Source organism: Ammospiza nelsoni, chromosome 1, assembly GCF_027579445.1.
Source record: "Ammospiza nelsoni isolate bAmmNel1 chromosome 1, bAmmNel1.pri, whole genome shotgun sequence".
NCBI classification, from domain to species: domain Eukaryota; kingdom Metazoa; phylum Chordata; class Aves; order Passeriformes; family Passerellidae; genus Ammospiza; species Ammospiza nelsoni.
In genome coordinates this window covers 117,172,700-117,190,082 of record NC_080633.1, presented here as the reverse complement: position 1 = coordinate 117,190,082, position 17,383 = coordinate 117,172,700, and the positions used below count along the sequence as shown (strand labels likewise).

The 17,383-nt window shown below is 40.3% G+C and overlaps 1 protein-coding gene across 1 annotated transcript in view; it reads right to left on the bottom strand.

The window, feature by feature from the left end:
• The window catches only part of CHD7 (chromodomain helicase DNA binding protein 7), a 133,092-nt gene that overhangs the window by 79,420 nt on the left and 36,289 nt on the right, over positions 1 to 17,383 (bottom strand). The window contains exon 3 of the mRNA XM_059466739.1: positions 10,612 to 12,472. Within this exon, the coding sequence (XP_059322722.1) occupies positions 10,612 to 12,297 (1,686 nt within the window). The 5' untranslated portion in view covers positions 12,298 to 12,472. The remainder of the gene's footprint in view (positions 1 to 10,611; positions 12,473 to 17,383) is intronic.

Genomic DNA, 17,383 nt, shown 5'->3' with positions numbered 1-17,383 from the left:
AGGCAGCAAAAATTCTCCCAGTCCCAATCAAATACCCTAGGTACAGCATTATTTGGTTTTCAACAAGTTTTTCTGAAGTATTTCAAGGGAGGCCTGCAGAGAGAAACACAACCAAGCAGTATTCCAGTACTGCAGGCATGTGTCCCTATGTCCATCTGTGACAATGCTTGCCCCAGCAGACATCTGCAAGATCCCATTAACAGACAGACACAAATGCCAAAATGCCCAAAGTTTTAGACCAGTTTTAATGACTGTATTTCATACACAGTTGTACAAGTAAACTGTGATGTCAACTTTTTAGGGTAAGGTGTTACTTTAAATTCAAACACTCACTGCGTATTATAAGCCTCTCACTATATTTAGCAACAATTGGCTGGTACAGAAAGATTTCTTCCAAAAATAAAATTAAGGACTTCATATCATCCAGTGCTCACATGTAAGGAAAATTGCAGTATTATCACACTTATCAGCATCTTGCAGGGCCAAAAAAGATACCAAGTACCAGAATGCAAGTGGATGGAGGGCCATCTGGAGAGAAAGGAGATGTACAAGCAGAGTGGAAAAAACAAGAGTTCATATTGACTACTAGACATTAGAAAGTTTGTCATGAATCCTCTCTCCTCTTCCAGGAAAACTGCATCCAAAAATCTGTGGAACTATTAACTTCTCAGTCACTGTAGTCATGTTAGTGGGAGTTACAGAGACATAACAGGACACAATTTAGCTAGCACAATTAACATGGACTATTTTTTTCTGATTCAACCAATTAAATTATTCAGTCTGTTATAAAAAGTCTACTGTAAGTGGGTATACATTGGGAACTCAAGTATAATATGAAAATTTCCTCTACAACTACAATAACAAGAGACTACATTTAAGAAAATATAAACAAACTCATATTTTAATATAAATATTAAAAATAAAGTGGAAGCTAAAGCCTAAATAAACGTTTGCTAAAAAAATGTTTGGCACTTCCTACAATGTTATAGCAATGTATCAGTGGCACATTTGGGTTTGCATACTGAAGTGTGTGTTGCATTCATGACGACAAATACTTGCAATTTTCCAAAATTAAAAGGTTAATACTATGCCATAGAAATCTGCCAAGATTCAGAAATCATGACTTTAGAAAGTTAAGATTATGGACTTTCAGTACTTAAAGGGGGCTTATAAAAAAAGCAGAAGAGCAACTTTTTAGACAGGCAAAGAGGAATTGTTTTAACTGAAAAAGAGGATTTAGATTAGATGTTAAGAAGAAATTCCTTCCTCAAGACAGTACAGAGGCACTGAACAGGTTGCACAGAGAACTTGTGCATGCCCCACCCCTAGAAGCATTCAAGGCCAGGTTGGATGGGGACCTGAGGAACCTGATCCAGTGGGCAGCATCCACCCAGGGTTAACCCACTCCAGCATCCCTGCTTGTGGTGGGGTGGTTGGAACTACATCCTCTTTAAGGTCACTTCCAATGCAAGTCATTCTATCAGCCTGCGATTTCTTAACATTTAATTTCTACAGCAGCAACCCATGCAATATGAACCCATTCCCCAGAAGTTCTTAATATTTTGCTTAATATTTTGCTTGCTCAGCCTCACGCAAGAGCTGCTCTCTCCCCTAAGCTTGGCTAACACAGTAAAATCACTGAGGATGACTACAGGAAAGAGCTGCATCCCAATCTTTGGTGTTGAGGAACAACAAAAGCAAAGGAACAAAGACAGCCCAACAGTGAAAAATCAGAGAGATCCACTTTTTTCTTCCACATCTTGTGTAACTGCACTACTCTCACACTAACCTCTACAACTACAAAATTCCTACACAAGAAGTTGGATTTTCTGCTTTTAACTGTTAAAACTGGTCATCTCAGTCTTCTTGAGTTGCACTCTAAAGCAAGAGTAATACTGGAAGGAGTGACAGAGAGCAAAGAGGGGGCACATGCTAGAGTAACAGACACCTGAGTAAGAATTAAATTGGGGGTTTTATGAACTTTAGTTTTGAATAAATAACAAAATCTAAGGCCATATCTCTATGCTCCTCTTCATAAACAGAGGCAGCACTATTGTCTTGCCAGGAAGAGAGAAAATTCAAACTAAATAGGTAATGTATAAAGTACAGTAAAATCAAAAAGAATAATTTATAAACTCTGGAAAGAGCAAACACACAGATCACTTAGTCATCCTATCTCTCAGTTCTGCTTCCTCACAAAGATGACTAAAAAAATTAATCTGAGTTTTATTTCTAACTAGTCATGCTGTTAAACAATTCTCTATGCTAGAAAAAAATTCCATTCAGTACTCAAAGAAGACAATTCACTAACTGGCACTGGAAGCATCCTCAATGACACACACTGAATGAAATTGTGCCAAGTTGTTTGGTAGAAAGGGGATATTCTTTCACCTCTTCAATAACAGAACAGTTGCAAATACTTTAGTTGGAAAACAGCCCCCTTTTTCTAAAAAAGAAAACACTCCTGAAATCAAATTAGTCATTAATATTTGTGTGGAGTAAGAGGGAAGTTGGGAGAAGCTGGAATGTGGCCTGTTTGTCACTAATTCAATAAAGACAAAGCTTTCTAGGACTTCTAACAGAAATTTTAATTTGAGAGAGGACTCAAGAGCTGGTTACTGAGGGCAGGTACTATAAAAAAAACGAGCTGTGCAAGGGTATTAAAGGGCCTGAAAGCTCACTGCCAGAGGAAGAGGCAGTCCCCATTCTGCCCCAGCAAGCATTCCCACTCCTACAGCACCAACATGGGTGATCCTGTGGTCACACAATGGAGAGCTGCCAGGAACATGACCTGGCCAGATAAGCCCGTTCACCAAATGATCAGGCAGGCGCAAGGAAGCAGCGAAGGTTCTGTATCCCAGACCACAGCCACCTTCACTGCACATTTTTTGGGGATTTTTCTAAAGCAGATTAGATATTGGGAGTTACTGAGCTCACACAGCTATCCATGCTGGGAAGCTGTGAGTGGGCTAAGTGCCCACAGCAGGGTGACACAGAGGTACACCCTGAAGCAGTGACAAGAGCAGTAAGAGGCACCACTGTGCCCAATGGCTGTCTCTGGCAAGGGCTCAAGAGGCAGGTGACTCATGCAGAGAGAGGTGGAGTGACTCCCTAAACTTCTCTGTCCCCATTTTAACACAGGCATTGGCCATTTCCTCTCCGTTCCTGCTGTTCAGCACTGCTCTGTCAGATGGGCTCAGCCTTTCCCTGATCACTGCTTCCTGCCCACACTTCCTACTCTGCTCCTATCAGCTTCCAGGAAGCAGCTTCACCATCTTTAAATCACACTGGCAAATTCGAGAATATTTTAAAAGAATAGATGTACAAATCGATGCTTTAACCACTCACAGGTGTCAAACCTTGCTCTTTAGCTACCACACTTTACAACTCTTTGGAGAAGTCTATAAATATTTACAGATAGCATCTCAAAAAAAAAAAAAAATCAAACAAGTGTTTTGAATTTTTTCCCCAAATCCAGACTACATTGTCACCAGTAAAACACATGTATCATCACACAGTTAAAAAGAACTGAAATCTGAAAACTCAAAAGTGAAAAGCACTGGCTTACTGAACTGAGAGAGAAAACAACTTCTACAGACAGAAGTTACAAATTACACTTCAAAGTGATGGTGTCCCATCATGGTGGGAATTGATACTCCACAGTGTCAATTTACTCCACAGAGGAAATAAGAACACTTATAAAAGTTTGTGACACTTTCATTCAAGATACAAGCAAGGACAAGACAGCTTAAAATAAATGGATGCCTCAAATTCCATGAGAAAGAGCAGGACAGAATCCCAGGACAAGGATCCACAACAAAAAGAAAGGAACTTAAAAGGAACTTATTTCTTCACCTGCAACTTTTTCTTTATTAAGACTGCCACTGTATTTAATGAAATTTTTAAAAAAATCAAGGAAAAAAAAAAAAAAAATCAAGCATTTTCCTTTCATCTGCCCTGATTTTCAATCCTTGTGTCTGTAGGTCGATGATGACACAGACATGAGGGTTTTTATTAGACTACCAGCTTTCAATGATGAAAAAGGTTTCTCTGAAACAACCGATTAAAATTTGTTCAAATAAATATAAAATAGGACAACATCTTCAACCAAGGGAAAGCAAGACAGCTGTCAAGTCCCACTGGAAGTGACCATCAGCAGCACATGATAACACAATACTGAAGTACTAAACAAGCAGCATAAATTCAAAAACTTTGCTAGTTCAGTGATTCCTCAGAAAATGCTAATGATTTCAGGAAACAATACATTCAGGTGTCATCTACATCTCACAGAAATCTTCAAAATACCCACGCTGAAGAACAAATTGGGTAACTCTTAAACCTACAAATCACTATGCTGATGCAGACTTATGTTTTCATGTTAATGCTACAAACTGGCTTTACCCAAAACTTCAGAGCAGACAATTTAATGGCACAAATTATTTTCATCACAGTTAAATCATGGCACCTGAGGGAAAAAGTATTCTTGAAGTAGCTCGTGCCTCCTCAACAGTAAAAAAGACCAAAAAGTTCATAGCAAAACCACCTCAAAACTACAAATCTTTGGCCGAAAGGCCTACTCACTGAAAAATCACTGCAAGCACTTAATTTACAAAAGCACACATAGCCTTTCCAAGGGTGAGGAAGAAATAAGCCTTTGGATATGTTAATAATAACTGTTAGACTGGAATACAACTGCAAATTTTAGAATGTGAACTTTTTGTTGGACACAGTACTTCACAATATTATATCCTTTGAGAGACCTGCATGGAAACTCACTCACAGATGGATCAAGTTATCAGTGTAACAGAAAATTCTACTCCACAGGGGTGAAATGACTTCAACACTTCTGACCAAAGCTAGATTTTACGGTCTGTTTTCCTTTTAGTTGGAAAATTTTAGTTAATTACATTGCTTACATTGATAAATACAAGAATTCTTCAGAGCCCAAACAAAATACAGCAGAAGCCTGTAAACTTTTAAGACAAAAATACTGCTATCAACCTTTACTTTAATATGAAAACTATGGATTTTCTTCCCTTTTTCTCTCCAATTACTATCCACTACCTCTTATTTTGCCTAGATTGTCCCCATATGTACTATAGAAATACACACACACTTATGCTTATCTATACATAAAATTAATATACAATTGTAACTAATAAAGGTTCAGTATTAGTGGGTTCTTAATTACATTTAGTCTGGCAGTTTCAGAAATCTTGCCAACATACACTGTTTTGCTGGCCTGTGAACACTTGAAAAAGGAAACTAGAATTTCCAGGGGCAGGCAGCCACGAGACTTTGCTGAACATGCAGCATACACACTACCCCACAAGACTAGTTATCAGTCATGTGAAATAACCTCTGCATCAAAACAAAAAGTAACCAATAGTGTTTCTAGGGTTTTTTTAAAATAAATTTGATTTGTTCTACTTATCAACAGGAAAATAGTCCAAAAGTTAAATACTCAAGGGATTAAAAAGCCAGCAGCTCTCTCTGGAGATGTGGGAAATTGCTTATGAATATTATTTATGGGAATAATCCTAACTATTCAAGTGGCATCATTTGTTACTACATAAAGTTACAGGAAATACTGAAAGATAATTCATGTGAAGACAGCAAAGAGTCGATCACTTCTTATTAGGCATTAAAACAAAAACCCAGGAGAGAATAAACTTCATTTTAGTGTGCCAGCAGAAACTGATTTAACCTCTACTTTCTGCCAGGTTAGAATATTGCATCAAACCAATACAGATGATTATAGTTTTCATTAACATCCCTTTCCATTCACGTACATCCAAATATAAATTAAACTGAGGCAGCAACACAGAGTTTGAAATTGCAGGAAGGGCCTGTGAAAGGGGTGACCCAGCTGGTGACTCAGCAGGACTTTCCCTGCCTCCTCCCCTGCAAGGGAGGGCAGGAAATTTCAAAAGAATGTGTTCATACCAAACACAGCTATGAGTTATGATTTAAAGCAAAGTCACATGCCCACAGATAATAAGGCCAGAAGAACAAACCTGGCAGTGAACCGGTAACACACACACAAAATTAGTTCCTTCACCACCAGAACCTGGACACTGCAACCCAGAATCCTTCAACACTATTTGTGCCCATTGTGGAGCTCTCCCATTTGGCCAAGCATGGAGGCTATACCATACTTGTTTGTCATTTAAATACTCCTGTGTTTGACTATAAATAATGTGGATTGCATTTGTGGAACATGATTAATGAATACAGCTCGAAACTTCAGCCCACACAGTAGCTGTGGGTAAATAAGTTGTGTGTAACAACACACCCAGGACAGCCTATTCTTGGCAAAGAAAACTCCTACACTTCCTCTATCACCAATAAAATGCTCTGAAAATAACGATATGTAAGAACAACTGCATAGCATTAGGCCTCCAAAGGCCTGTCTAACCTGATATCACCTCTGATAAAGTGTGTGGAAGAGGACAAGAACCAGACATGCATACAGGAGATGCAAGCCAGTAACATATTCTCAGTCACTTATGTATGGCACAGATCTGCTGAGCCAAATGTGGTGCCTTCATGTTTATCAAATGATGATGCATTTTTCTGTGAAACATCTCAGAGATCAGCATCTTAATGTTCAGTTCTGAACTCATCACTGGACAACTTGCTGAATACCTAAAAAGAATTCAAGGAGACAAAAGCAGGTGACAAACAACCCTTACTTCGCATTCATCCTCTTCATGCACCTGTAGCACTGACAATTTAAAGGCTTTCACCATCTCTCTCCTTCCTTCCCCCACTAAAACATCCCCCAGCCTGCCCCCACAGCTTTTTCAAGTGTTGCTGTATTTTCTGAGGTCTGAGGAAGGAACACAGAACTTCACAGCATTTGCCTCACCAGCATACCATATATACAGGTAATAATCTTTGTTTTGTTCTCTCCTCCTACTTTCATTACAGTTCCTACTGATTTATTTCTTTAACTGTTATAGCTCATTTTCAGACAGCCATCCAACACTGAGACCTGTTCCTAAAGAGATGGTTTTGCCTGCCATTTCACTACTCAAGCACCACAGAACCATAAAATCATTTAGGTTGGAAATTACCTTTAAGATCACAAAGTCCAACTGTAAACCCAGCACTGTCAGGTCCACCACTAAAGCATGTCCACATGTCCCTAGGCACCACATGTATACATCTTCTAAATACCTTCACAAATGGCAACTTTTTACCTTCCCTGGGCAGCCTGTTTCAATGCTTGATAACCCCTTCTGTGATGAAAATTTTCCTAATATCCAATCTAAACCTCCGCAGCCATGTCTTGACTCACACAACTTAGTGGGCAAGTAATTGACTCTTCTATTATATTTCTAATTATTTTATTTCATTCTTATTAGGTTTTTCACCACATCTGCATTTGGTACTCTGCTTTGGGTACATCAACAGCAGTAGCAAATTTTCCCATCTGACTTTTCACTCTTCTCCAGATCATTTATGAGTATTTTGGAGAACACAAGCTCACAAGCCCAGCACAGATGCCTCCACTGTGAAAACAGGCAATGATTTGCTCCCTGATTTGCTCCTTGGTGGATGGCTCTGCCACAGTAGAACCAGCCTTCCTACTCCATGGCCACCAAGCTCTTCCAAAAACTTTTAGTGAAAAGTGTTTCAAAGGAGTGCCTGACAAACCAAGCACACTGACTGAACACCCCAACACTGCAGTGGTTCTTATGGGTCTATCAAACTCCACTGAAGCCAACAGCTCACTGCTAACACAGTCCTAAACAACCATGTCTAGTTTTCAGCTATTAATCAAAACCAGATGAGTTGTCAATCACCAGCTTCATCTCACAGCCAAAATAATTTGCAGTTTTCCACACAAAAAAAGAAATAACAAGCTTTGGAATCAACACAGCAATCTCTTTCAACTTAAAAGCAAAAGAACTTCACTTTCCATCCAACATATCTAACAACAAAACAGTAATTTGGTTAACCACAAGTATTACAGTCTTCCCATGATAAGGCTAGCTTCAAATCACTGAAAAATAATTACTAAGATGATTTCTGTTGATTTTAAAGTACATAGTGATTTCCATTTTCACTGACTATATTAATTTTGTTGATTCATTTTATACAAATAAAAAACAAACCAGTCATTTAAATAACTGCTCTTTGGTGAACAGTTTTCTGCCTACTGACATGAAAGGAAAACCATGACACAGGAGAGCTACCAACTCTGTATTCATGCTGAAGAGCAGGGGTTTCACACATCTGCATTTTTTCCCCAGGGGGTGGGGAGGGGTTAAGTTTTCGTTGATTTGAACAATACTCATTTCATCCAAACAGTTTTCTAGGGGGAAACGCCTGCCTGTTAAGAGTTTCATTACTACAATCAGGGCTCAAACTAATTACTTAATGGGAAGGTACATGAACAGTAACTTTTACCAGATAAAACCTTAACAGAAATAAGCTAAGAGAGAAGTTACTTGGCTTGCTACAACTGTCTGAATTACTGATTTTAATCAAGTAACTGGAGTTATCATGTGGTTTTCCTCTAATTATTTCGTTTCAGCACTTACCTTTCTTCAAGCTATTCATTTGCAGTTCAGCACTCTGTAATAGGTTGCTTAGCTTATTTAAGGGTTGAGCTGTCTGTGTTTAACCTCTTCACTGATTAAAGGGAAAAAAATGTCCCAAGAACATTTAACAAGCTTGTACATTTTTCAAGTAAACTTTCTTCTCCCAAACCACCTTTTAATGCCAAAAATAGGCTTACTGGATGGGCAGATGAAAACAAGGAATTCATGCTGGTGAAGAATACCACTGCTTTAGGGTACAGTCCCACCTCAAGTATTTCCTCCCACATCATGGGTTATGAAAGATCCTAGTGACACTGGTTTTTGTTCCTTTACTGTCTTAAAAGTCTTAGGTTACTACTTCTATAATTTTCTTTCATGTTTTTTCTACTAGATGCTTCAGCTCTCATCTTTAGAGTAAAAAATATGTCTTATACTTCTTTTTCTCATTCCTACGCTTTTTGTACTGATTTCTCTGTGCTGTCATTACCACCTTCCCAAATATTCACTCATTCTTTACATTTTTTCCCTATAGTCTTGATCTCTCTCCTTTTCATCCTGCTTACCCACACAGTTGGTAACAGGAGGCACTGGCAAGAGCTGCTGTCTCAGACAGGAACACACAACTCCACGTGCACACAAGAACTGTAATTTAAGTTCTCCAAACAAAGTCTGTGTGTGGAAATGCAGAGAGAGGAAGAGACATCTATAATTTCAAGCCAACTTTGAGGTAGGCAGGGAAAAGAAAGATGGTCTTGAAGATATATTTTGACTCTTTAAGAGAGCCTCCCTCAAGAGAAAGTGCACTTGTCCGCTTGCCCAGCTTAGTCCCCCTCCTCCTCCTCTCTTCCACGGGGAATGTGGAAGCCTGTCCCAGCTGCTGAGCTGCTCCATGCGGCACTCCTTGTCAGCAGCGCCGGCTCACGCTGTGCGGGGCAGCGAGCAGGAGCAGCCGGCAGGCAGCGGCGCAGGGGACGGCCGAGCAGCTGCTCTGCGCGCAGGCCCGGGACGCTGCCCACGACAGCTGCCTTTATCATTTATTACGTGTTTTGTAGCATCGCGTCGTTACCGCTGCATTCCAACAATTGTCTCCAAATATTTATGGGCAGAGCTACTTGGCATTAACTACTGACTGATCGGGGAAAAAAAAATAAAATTAGTAAATCTTTAATATCTTGACCACTAATTAATCCGGTACCAAAACCTCCTGAATTCTGACTGACTGAGTCAAAGGCAAGCAATGGCAAATGTGAAGATTCCAAAAAGCACTTTTTCGGCTGAAGGTTAACATACTAGCACGTGGCCAAACCTGTTAAGCCACAGAGGATCAAGATGTTTTACCATTTTTAGCTTTTAATTGAAAAATGACATGGAAGCAATACATAGCCATCGAAGCCTGGCAGATCAAAGCCACAGTAAAACAAAACTTGCATTGTATTTAACATTTCATTTGAGCCTCAGAAGATTTAATTTCAGACTGATTCACAATGTTGTCTTCTCCTTGTATAAACTGTTTCCCCGTCACTTCTTGGTTTCATTACTTAGTGCTAAAGAAGTTCACGCCAGAAATTTTTTTCACATGTAACAATTTAAGCCTTAATTTAAAACCACAGAACATTCCCTTAGGATCTAAGAAAAAGATCTTGGTTTGGCCAAAACAAACACATTATAACACACACTTCTTCCTCCAAGTTGCAAATACAAAAATTGAATAATTAAATGACACTTCTCACACGTGGTTTCCATCTTCTCCCCAAAGCAACCAACAAGAAAAAAATAGTAGGCATTCTGCTTGTCCTGTTGTCATATCACGTTATGGTCTATCCATAATGTTATCCTGTAACAATTACCATAAGGATGTTAGAAAGATGGGTATCTTTCTAAAATGATGTTCGGGTGAACATCATTTTACCTTCAGCCTCTGTACACCAAGAAAGCCACGCAACCAATAACAAACAAGGGAGATGAACAGGGGCAACAGTTTTGAAACCATAGTTCTTGTGTATCCTGAAAGGCATTTACAGTCATTTAAAACATTTTCAACTAATTGGAAGTAGCTTACCTGAAGGACAGGCACTTTTTGTGGTGTATTTTGTGGTGACTGGTGAAGCTGTGCCCAAGGCTGATGATGAGGATGTGGGGGTGGTGAAGACTGGTGATGTATCCCTGGATGAGGCTGCATGGGAGGACAGGTTGGCATTTGCTGTTGAAAAGACTGCTGTTGATTAGGAAGCTGCTGGCCAGATATTAGTCGCTCTTGTATTGCTTGTGGATCTGCAAGGCCAACACCTGGACAACCATTTGGTCTCATGTGCCCACCCATCTCCCGTGGTGTCGAAGACATACCCATAAATGGACGATTCTGTTGCATGTTTCTGGGGCCCATATTCCTTTGTCCAATTCCCATGGCACCAGGGGGCTGGTGTGACGGCTGAGGATGGGGTATATTTGGGTAACTGCCAACTTCCATTGGTATTCCAGCACTACCGGGTCTAACCTGTGGAGGAGGTGTACCTGCTGGATTACTCATTGCTTTCATAGGTGACATGGGAGGTGGAGAGGCATAAGTTCCCTGAGGCTGTGAAGGGTGCATAGTTTGTGTATTCATTTGGTTAAGTGAGCCACTAGGGTGGATGGGCTGCTGGTGCATTAGTCCTTGACCACTGTTTGATGGAAATCCGACAGCATTTGGGTATCTTGGTACAGACTGATTCATTGGAGTGTTATTTGTAAGGCCTAAATTCTGATTCATCCCTGTATTATTAACTAATCCCTGATTAAGGTTACTGTAAGGATATCGAGAATACTGCCCTGAGTTGTTTATAGTAGGTGAGGGTACCGTCTGGCTCCGAGAACTAAAATTAAGTGTTTGCGGCCTAACAGCACCCTGCTGGGGAGGATTAGGGGAGAATCTGGGACTGTGGGCTACTGATTCCCCATGGAGAGCAGTAGGGGGATGGTGGTGAAATTGCTGGACTGAGTGTCGCAAAGAAGGTGCCATATTGGGATTCTGCTGGGGCACATGAGACAAGTGGCCAGGTCCTGAGGTGGCAATGAAAGGGTTTCCCTGATTGAGGCCTTCCTGGCCTTGAGAAAACTGGTTCATCCTCTGCTGCTGCGGCTGACCGTGCTGCTGCATTGAAAAATCACCACGAGCCATGTAGTTTCCCATCTGCTGCATGTGCTGAGGATGGCCCTGCCCAGGGGGTCCGGAGGGTGCCTGTGGCGGCTGTGTGGGTTGCGGCTGCTGCTGCTGCTGTTGCTGCTGGTACGGTGCTCTTATCTGGTCTGGCACTTGAACTGCCCGTGGTCCCCACATGGAGCCACTGTCTACAAAGGGCTGGCCGTGTCTTTCGTTCTGCATGCCGGGATAGACTCCCATCTGACCACCGGCACCGCTGCTGTGAGGAACCTGAGGAACTGGAGGGTTGTGATACTGCGAATGAGGAGACGCGATACCATTCCCAGGGGCATTGCTTATCATCCTGTTCGGCTGATCCATCAGGTGCATTTTCTGCTGTTCGTATTGATTATAGTGATCAAAATGGGTCAACTTGGCTTGGTTTTGATTTGCAGGAGGATGATGAAGAGATGACTGTAAAGTGGGAAATCCTTGATCCATGGGTATTTGCTGACCCATAGGGTTCACTGTATTTTCAGGATATCCACATTCTCCAAGACCTTCCAACCCTTCACTGAAAATATTCCCATCTTCTCCAAACAGACTCATCATTCCTGGATCTGCCATCTTTTTTCAGCACGCAGCTCCTTGGAGCTACAACCAGAATGTTAGTCTGTGCTTCACCTCGGTGAGGTGTTTTGTCCTCAAAGCCTTTAATCCTCAACTAATCTCCTTCATGTCATTCCATATTTCCTTAATTCTTTTGGACCACGCAGTGTCAGGCAAAGTCTGGTTACTGCTCCTAGAAAACGCAGGGGAAGGGGGAGAAAGAGAAGAAGATATTAAAATAAATAGCATCAGGCAACATAAAGAAAACATACTTGACTGTTTTTTAAAGGCTAGCTACTTTCAGCCCCCTGAAATACATCTTAAAAATCTATTTCACATTACAAAGGATTCATTAGCTTTATTTAAAGCTTTATTATGATAGAGAGTTAGGAAGCAAGCAAAACACTAGTCTTAACCTTAAATTAATCCATTCACTACACTTCCTAGTACTCCTTTCTTGGGTGGAACAGAACAAAAGAACACAACACGCAGCAGCAGCAGCTGCCACAGCAGGTAGGCAGATGTATGAATATAGCTGAGCAGCCCATCTGCTGAACTAAAGCCCTGAAAACGCTCTAGTTACCAACAGCATGTCCTTAACCTTATTCCCCTGAGCTGCGTAATCAGATGAGCAAGCAGAAGCGCCAGGTCCTACGATGAACTAAAGTTAGCTATATGCACAACAGATTTTTCAAATGCATATAGAGATGACCCACTAAATACAGACTAAACTCCAAAACTCAGCCTTTAGGAAGGGATTTTTTTAAATTTTTTTTTTAAACACATATTTTAGCCTAATTTAGTGAATTTGTACACTAAAAGACACAATATTTCTCCCCCTTTCCACAAAGCTATATGCTCAATTTGTGTAAGAAAATCAAATTTACAAGATTCACCATATGATAGGGTGGATTTCTCAATCCTTCTCCTAATTTCCTTTATGATGGTAACACAGAATAGTATCAATGAAGTTCATTACTCATCTTTAGGTTATCATGCTACTACTGCAACTACAGCAGTTTGCAAGACTGAAGTTCTGTTGTCTCCAAAACTTGAATACTCACTCAAGAGAATTAGTAATGGCAAAATGACTTGACAAAAAGCTAACCTAACAAGGTACACATTTGGACTTGGGGAATAAAAAGCAAAAAGCAACAACACAGTAACAACAGACTCAGAAAAGTTCTCATTCAGGGAAGTCTGATCTCACAGAGAAGAATGATCTATTCCAAAATGTGTCCCCTATCCTCTTCCTGAAAGAACTCCCAAGATTTGTTTGGATCCATTTTTTATGGGCAAAGGTAGTCTAATGCTGTCTTTTTCTTTGTAAAAATCAAAAATTTGAACACTGTGTCTTACATGCAAAATAAACTTTAAGACAATAGTCAAGGGAGCCCATACATTTAGCAAGTATTTTTGTATCTTGGTTGTAATTCAGTGGCGACTCTGCTTGCAGATACCAACTGCCCTTAACCAGCAACCAAAGTAAAGAAGATTTACAAGTTTATGCTTTCACATCTTGCATTCTTTTGTGGTGGAGAGATGCTTTCAGTCACTTTGGACACAAAATGCCAGGCCAGACTGTTTGACTGAAGGTGATTTGTCCCAAACAAGTTTTAGGGAGAAAAATATCAGCACATTTGTTACCCTTCTTGTAGCCACTGTCAAGAGGACCTTCTACAGCATGAAGCAGAGGGCAAGAGGAAAGGCACAAGCATTTATCACTCCTCTTAAAATAGCATTTGAATGTCACCTTTAAAACCACACTCTTAAATCTCTTTAGTGCTCGGCTGGGATATTAACACTTCCTAAATCACTTCGAGGTAAACTCCTATGAGCCATCTTCATATTCCTAATATCTATTTGGTTTTATTTCATTTCAGTTATTAGGCAGAAGCCATCTGTAATATTTACCACCTCATTCAGTTTATTAGAGCACACCATAAGGAAGTTTCAACAAGGTGAGAAGGAATCCCCTTCACCAAAAGAAGCTTTTGCTATTAGACTGCTCCAGAGCAGACTGCAGTCATGGTGAAGATCCCTGATGGCTCAAGGACGTCTGGCACTGCGACTACTGATGCTCACTGCCATCAGGAGCTGTTAGAGCTGGACTTCAGTGTGTACTGACAGTCTCCAACAGAACAGCCTCTTTGCCTGGAAACGCTAAAAAGCAGAGCACACACACACTGTTACCTCCCAAGCACTGATGTAATCTGGGCAATATCAAACTGGAGCTGAGTAAGTCTCACCCATCCACTAGAAACAGCCACACAGTTAAGAACATGTAAGAATTTCCACTCATTTCATTATATAAATCATGCCTGCTAAAAGAACCAATTTTTAAGACAAGAAGGCTCTACTCTCCTGAAGCACTAATGAAACTTTATAACAATTCAACAGAGCATCTCCAGAAACAAGGTTACGAGCATCAAACGGGCATTTGACCCTGCTCTGTTTACTGTTTTTCAGCTGACAAGCGTCCAATAAAATTCAGGCCCGTCAGCCACTGATAACTGTCAACATCAGCTCACAGTAGCTTGGATCTGCTAATATACCCAGAGAACCAAATTAAAATAGGGTAAGGCTTTTGCTTTACTAAACACACTTTGCTCAACTCACACCATCCCAATTTGCAGGTTTGGACTAAGTGCTGTCCCTCACAACACAGGAGATGTGCTAGGGAACTTAGCACTCACCCTGCTTCCTGAGCACACACTCTTTCTAAAGAAAAGTAACCTTTAAGTTTATGATGCAGCTTGTAAACAAACAAATCCATCATCTAAATTAAGAGCAAAAACACTGCTTGCCATTACATGATTTTAGATCTGCATTTTTATCTGAGGCAGGAACCGACTTCATGTTTGAGCTCTGGGTGCCAAAGTTACTATGTCTGAAACACAGCATAAGTCCATGGTAAAGAACTCTCAGATTTTAGGAGTATTTCTTCAGATGTGAGTCCAGCCTCAAATCTAATGACCACAGCCCTTAACAGTCAGTTGTGCTCTCGCCAAACCTTATTCTACTTTCCCCAATAAAAGTCACACCTCTGATGTGATATATGGCTAACAGCAGCTGTTGAAGCATGAAAGACAGTAGCAGCTACAGCCTGATCAAAATAAATTAACCAATGTTTTGATAAGGAAATAGTCAATACTGGAATTACCTACTAACCTCTCAACCTTCCATTATAACAGGGTAGACATTTAAGTAGTTAAGCAAGTCACAAGAGTCACAGCCTTATTTGAGGTTGCAACTATGTCCGCTTCTTTCAAAACAAAAGAAAGCCAATACATAAACAAAAGCAGAACCTGCATAAAGCAATAATTCTAGTTAAAATAATCATTCAGCACCACTGTTCACTTCCCCATAAAGGCAGATATACTAACAGCAAGACTAACAGTGATAAACTCACCTTATAGTCTTTCTTTTTTATTAAATATTTCAAAATAAGGGATGGCACATCCTCTCTACATTCCTGCAATTTAAAATCAACATACACAAAAGCAGTGTTTGTTGGGTATGAAGTGAAGAGTATCTGAACCCTTAGAAAAGTGGATAGCTGAAACAAAGTAAGAATGTATGACAAGACAGTGATTATTTTTTATTACTATCTTAAACTATACAGGTTCTGCTATAAAATTCTATCACTTTTCTGTTCCTTAACATGAAAGATGGCTCCAAGAAGACAGACCTAAAGAGTCAATGAATATATTTCGTTAAGGCTGCCTAGGCAGCCTGCTTCTGTTCAAAGCAGTGGTGTGATCCCAACCACCAGGACACAGTCAATTGCTTAACAACCCTGTTGTCTCAAAAGACAAAGCTTACATTTACTCCAGTTTGCAACATTCCAGTCTTAAACAGCTAAATCTCAAATTTAAGTAGTAGTTAACCATTGTCCAGCTTAATATTCCAAAGCTGCATGCACTCAGTTGTCTTCAGCAGCTTCCCACTTTCATAAGTAGAGCTAAACTGGCTGCTGCATACACATAACTTATCTAGGGCTGCAGACACTAAAAACCTGAACTTCATTAGTTTTGCTCCCAAAGCAGTAGATCCAGGCAGTCAAGACCAGGAAGCAGCAAGGGCAGCACACAGATGCCCATGGCCTCCACACCATCCTCACATTCTGGCATTCAAAAGAACATTTTGTAAATCAACAGGTTCCTTGATTCAGCTATCAACCCTTCTACAGAAGAAATTCAGCAGCATTTGGCTGTGCAGCAAATAAACTGAATAAACAGAAGGTGAGAAGGCAACTAATACTGACTGCTCCAAGCTTGAAATGACATGTGTCATGCAGAGTTGTATTTTTACAGCTATTAGTTGATAGCTCTGACAAAACTCTGAAGTACTTGACAGACACAAACAAACCAGCCACTCACATAATGGAAGTATGCCCTTACATACAACGCAATAAACACCACAAATACCATGCTATTTTGAAGAACTAGGCTAAAAAGACCTCTCATGCTATAAACAACACCATGCCAAAGGTCATTTTGAGACCAGAGCCTCAAAATGTAGGATTAAACATTAGTCTACTAAATCTGCATTTAAACATTGCACATTTAAACTGCTTTTCAAAACTGCTAAGCTCCTGCTGGCTGTTAGGGGTAGTAATTTAAGCGTTTGCCGCATGGAAGGACATGACATAAATGACAGCAATGAAAGTCACATTCTTATTTTACTCACAAAGTTGAAGGAAAACATTCACCAAAAACTTCATAAACACATGTAACGCCATGACAACATAGCAAAAGTCACGACAAGACATTCAAATTGAGCAAGACGGCTGGTGAGGCTTTTACATTTCGCCTCATTCACCTACTGAGCACACAGCACTGCTGATGCCAGGACAGTTATGCAAGTGCCTGACCATGTCTGTGGGAAGCATGCCTCATCTCCTACGTGCTTAATGCTTACTTTTCACTGCTGTCACAGACGCCACGCATGGTACGTTCCTCCTGCATATAGATTAGCCAAAATATAAGACCAGACCTGTAAAGTGATTGCAACATCATTTCTGACTGCAGGTTCCAAAGAAACTTGGTTTCCTGAATGCCTGAAGACCTTTTTTTTTTTTTTAATTCACTTAGAATGCTTT